Raw genomic sequence first — 5,135 nt, 5'->3', positions numbered from 1 at the left:
GAAAGACCTCTGGCCGTAACAGTTTTTAAAAGTTGGTAATATCAGTTGTCCTTTTGTAACAGATCTAGTTGAATGACCACTTCCAGAATTTGATTTGGGCAGCAATWCACAGAGAGTTCCATAATTGGCACCTTGGAAGATCTGAAAATATAAATTAATACCACTATACAAAACATAATTCTGAAAAGTCAAGGCATCAGACAATGAAAGAGACAAAGTTAAACACGCCGACGAAAAGTTTGAACAYGGATCAAAACTCAGCTCATGGTTTCATTAAGATGAAGATTTTAAACACGTTTAGACTGAAGAGTCAAACTCTCAGGACACGTTTCATCAACTCTACAAGCAAAAAGATCTGAAATTTTTTCTAACAACTGGGACTGCACTCTTTAATTTAGTAATTTAATTAAAAAAAAGACAATTACCCAATGTAAAGTGTTCAACATGCTYATTGCTTTTAAAACTTTAGCAGAAACTTTATGCTCCAAGTACTCTGTATCAGTACAAACCTAAACTGAGAAAAACTGGAATAGGGACACCCCTATCCAAAATAAAGTCCAACTATTTATTAAAATAATTAAACTTTTAAAAAATGAAATTATAACTCCTCACCAACGTAATAACAGAAGTTCCTCTTGAGACGGTCAAAAACGAACCAGCGTTTCTTCCACGATTTGATCTTCCCGCCCATCTTCACCAGGTGGCCTTTGCACATTTTCTCAGTGAGGATGACRAAGGGGCAGGTGTCGATGCTGTGGCCACACGACTCCACGTGAGCGCGCAGGTCAAACTCCTCCTTACGGTTCGGCAGGTAGCGCGTCATTGGACGGGCCTGTGGTGGAGAGAAGGAAAAAAAACATTTAGATTATCTGCTTTATTAAACTGTGAGGTGGARAAAGAAAACAGTTCTTTGATCAGTATTTAAAGAAATGTACTTTTTATGTGTGATCTGCAAACAAGTATTTATGATTAACACAGTACATTTATGTGATTCTGTTTGACTTTATGTGTTGGACTGTTCAGACTTGTGTGACTTTCTTAATTTCAGCAGTTTAGTATCCGGCTCCACTGACTCTCAGTAAATGAGTATGAATACAGATGGATAAAATAAAACAGGATCCATTCAGCCAAGTCAAATCAAGGGATTTGTGAGTTTTTTTTCTGAATCAAGTGGTAATAAATTGTTAATTTACAACCAGTCTGACTCAATAAACACAAACTGTTCTCTCATTCTGCTGAGTGCATGTTACTTTTCTGGTAACATGAAACTCTACATCATTATTTAAACAATCAAAATCAAGTTTAGATCCAATCAGCTACACTTTGTATTTTTTGAAATGTCAAGTGAGATTTCCAGACATCAATTTAAATGCAAACAAATTGCTAATTGAGTATTTTCACCACAGTCATTGAGAGAAAAGCCCCCAAAAATCCAATAATAATAATATACAAATAAAAGTAGTTTCATCATTATTGGGTATATTGTTGTTTTGAGCAAAGCTGCAAAGCAGGAATATCTGAGGTCACAAGTTTCTGCGGCTGCTACTTTGCGAGCCGGAAGCTAAAAAGTTTAAAAATCACCGACCTAAACCATGTTTATTTGGTCCTGGTCCTCAACATTTTCACTTTAAAAATATATCAATGTATAGCATTTTTAAGAAAAAAACAGTTTCAGTTAACTTTTAACTTATTTTTCAACTATTTTCTTTAATTGTTTAAGGTTTATTTTCACCAGCTGGCGTTTGTGCCRGCCTAAATTAGAGTAAAATGTTGTTTGTTATCATGTCATCACATGTTCTATCAGATCTATCTACCTGGCTGAATATTTCATTTACAAAGCAGGAAACAGAAACAGGTAAGCTACATGTTTATGAGCCAAATAGTTTCACAGATTAGAATTTTTATTATAAATGTGTGGATTAAACTAATCCTGTAATCGAATCAACGGGCTCTCTGGGGGAAAAAAAGAATTTTAACTGAAGACTTGTGTGCTTATTATTTTGGGGTTTTGCTCCTTTCAAAAATATAAAAACTTTCAAGTTTTAATTTGACTTCCCTTAAAGCAGCAAATCTAGAAAGAGTGATATTTGTTCATAACAGCAGACACTTATAAACACGTTCAGCCAGATTTCAAGCTTATTAAAATCAACATGAATATCTGTTTTTTTAGCTGCTGCTCTTCTGGTTTCTTTTTGTTTCCACCTCACTCTCCCTCCCCTCCTTTCTCCTCCTTTTCTTTGACAATCTTTGATCTTCTTTTTACACCCAGCCTCTCTCTTTAGTGTCTCGCCTCTCATCCCCCACACCCCCACCCCCTGCTGTTCCACTGACCTGAGAGAAGTGCTTCTCTCTCATCTTCACCTCCTCCTCCACCAGCCTCCGCCTGTGGGCCGCCTCGTCCTGGAGCCTCCTCTCGGCCTCCTCTCGCCTCCGCCGCTCCTCCTCCAACATCTGCCGCCGAGTCTGCACCTCCCTCTCCTGGGAGCGTCGGGGACAGGAGAGCGAAGAACAGATGCAGAGAAGAAATAATATTGGGAGGGGAGACGAAGAAATATGTTAACGGGAGGCAAATATTGCGAAACAAAGCAGGTGACTGTCAGAGGAGACACAGGAGAATTGGAGTCCCAATCCAGGGTTTTGTAAAATCTATCCCTGAAGCTTTGCTGATGTAAAATGATCCTTTGCAGCTTTCAGACACTTACTCACAGGTCTGCTTTATTTCAACATACAGAAGGAAAAAATACAAAGATAAACAAAATGTTTTACGGCTTCATTTCACCATATCTGAAGCTCACTGTTCACTTTGACGTCTCGAAAACTTCAACTCAACTCTGTCTGCGCTGAGTGGAAATGAAAGTGTTTAAGTTTTTACTGTTGTCACATGGAGAAATCAGTAATTTTATTTAAACTTCAATCAAACATATTAATAAATAGTTTTAGATGGATATGTTTGTTGTGACATTTTTAAACCATGAAACACCAGAGTTTGTGACACAAACATGAATATCACATTTAATTTACCGTATCTTTATGTTCATTATTACATTTTTTAATAATTAATTTGCACAGTTTATTAAACTATAGGTGTTTGTGGATAGATAGAACTAAATTCCTGTGAAAAGCTTCAGGATGAATTCATCTCAACATTTCAGAATTTTCTAATCATCCCAACTTCAAAACATGGCAGATGCATAAACTACAAAAATATCTTTCACTGTATAAAAACTGAAGCTCAAAAGGATTTTTATTAAAAAAAATAAATAAAAATGCATGTTAAAAAAACTTAATGATTTCAAGAGAGCAGCTTACACTAAAACCTACATTTTTCCATAAAAAACAAATAAATGTTTAGTGATTTTACAAACATTATGAACAAAACAGAAATAAAATTTGATCATAATGCTAAATTTTCTGACCAAATGTGAGAACATAATAAACAGATGAAAGATAAATCTGCATAAGCTCATCTAAAATAAATAACTTACTAACTTGTTTATTACTTGATTCTTTTGGACACAAAGTTTGACTTCAGCAGGTCTCCCACTGTTGGAGATATTTAAATCTCTGCAACACATTTTTAGTCATTTTGTGCTTTTTTATTCTCACAATTTATTTCTTTATTTATTTGTTTGTTTGTTTATTTATTTGTTACTTTATAGTTTTCCAGCATATGTTGGGAGTAAGCAGTGTGTTTAAACTCTTACTGCCGGTTTAATCATGTCTAGGAGCTCCTTTAGTGTTTATTAATAAAGAAAAACAAGCAAACTCTATTAACCATAAAAGTTTAGTTCAATATCTAACATGGTACAAAAATGATCAAATATATACTGTATATATACATGTACATATATATTATTTTTGATGAAAAATGATCAACAGTTGTGTGTCAGAAGTCCGCTCTGTAGATGTTGACGCTTGAAGGAGATCTGATCCCTGTAAAAACTGAAGCTTTCTGGTAAACCTGTGAACTCACTCTGTTCTCCATCAGCCTGGCTTTCTCCTGCTGCGCCTCCTTCAGCATCTTCTCCATCTCCTCTATCCTCTGGGCCTCCAACCCRCAGGCGCTGCAACACACAAAGGGGAAGTTGCGTGGATTACACGGCTGTGACGAGGCTCGGGATGAGGGAAAAAAAGGTAAACAAACATGCCTGGAAAACAAACACAGGGAGAGCAGCGGGAGAGCGACACGGCTCCCCCCCATTAACAACCGAACTTCAAAACTGGAGTCGGGTTGGCATGGCAACAGCCAGTGTAGTCACGTGTATTTAAGCATGTTGTCACGGGAACAAAGCGCGGTGACCTTTCGTCTGAGTGAGGGGGCAGATTTGGGTGTTCCCATAGAAACAGAGCCGGCTGCTCCTCTTCCTCAGCCTCTCACCTTTCTGGGGTGCAGACGGAGATGCCGGTGGAGACGCTGGTCTCCAAGCTGTCTGAGCTCTCCAGGCTCAGGGTGTCGTACGCCTGGGTACCACCCGGTGGCGACTGATGATGCAGGATTGAGTGATGAACTGCTGGAGACGGATCTGTGCAAACAGAGAGCGCAGACTTACACCACCCTCTGCTGATGGAGGCAGGCCTCTGCCAGCAGAGTCAGATCAGCTGCAGCAGTAAAACCAGACAGGCCAAGACAACAACCTCCTTTCCTTTATTTATGTTTTACCAAATGAATTACCTTTATATGGCCCAGACAGACTTAAAATTGCCTGAAATTTGGCGTAAATTTTGTGGAAAAACAGCTCCTCTCACCAGTTTTACTGATGTGTAAAGTAACAAATTACAAATACTGTTTTTTTTACTTTAATGAAGTAGAAATTTTGGTTATCTATAATTTACCTGAGTAATTATTTTTCAGCCCACTTTTTAATTTGTCTCCTTACATTTAAAAATGAGATAGACTGACTTAGTCTAGTATGAAGATGATGGCAGAGATCTGTTTGCAGCTGAAACAGGTAGAMTAGAGCATCACAATATTTTAATATAACATTCTTGTTGTTATGAACAAAATGCAGCAAAGGACCCAAGATCTTGTTCTTGAGCTCAGATTTCCAGTGAAACATGCAGTGCTTATAAAGTACCATAAACTGATACTTGAGTAAAAGTACAAGTATCTTGCCAAAAAATTACTTTGGTAAAAG

General features: G+C 37.5%; 1 protein-coding gene across 7 annotated transcripts in view; it reads right to left on the bottom strand.

Moving 5' to 3' along the window:
* The window catches only part of phldb1a (pleckstrin homology-like domain, family B, member 1a), a gene marked incomplete at its 3' end in the record, with an annotated part of 29,894 nt that overhangs the window by 1,931 nt on the left and 22,828 nt on the right, over window positions 1-5,135 (bottom strand). For all 7 annotated transcript variants that reach the window (XM_014006655.1, XM_014006654.1, XM_014006657.1 and 4 more), the window contains 4 exon segments: window positions 613-832; window positions 2,332-2,478; window positions 3,974-4,064; window positions 4,379-4,523. In XM_014006655.1, the coding sequence (XP_013862109.1) occupies window positions 613-832; window positions 2,332-2,478; window positions 3,974-4,064; window positions 4,379-4,523 (603 nt within the window).

Source organism: Austrofundulus limnaeus, unplaced genomic scaffold (genome assembly GCF_001266775.1).
Source record: "Austrofundulus limnaeus strain Quisiro unplaced genomic scaffold, Austrofundulus_limnaeus-1.0 Scaffold37, whole genome shotgun sequence".
NCBI lineage: Eukaryota > Metazoa > Chordata > Actinopteri > Cyprinodontiformes > Rivulidae > Austrofundulus > Austrofundulus limnaeus.
Note: the sequence above shows the minus strand (reverse complement) of the source record. Positions and strands in the feature narration are given on the sequence as shown.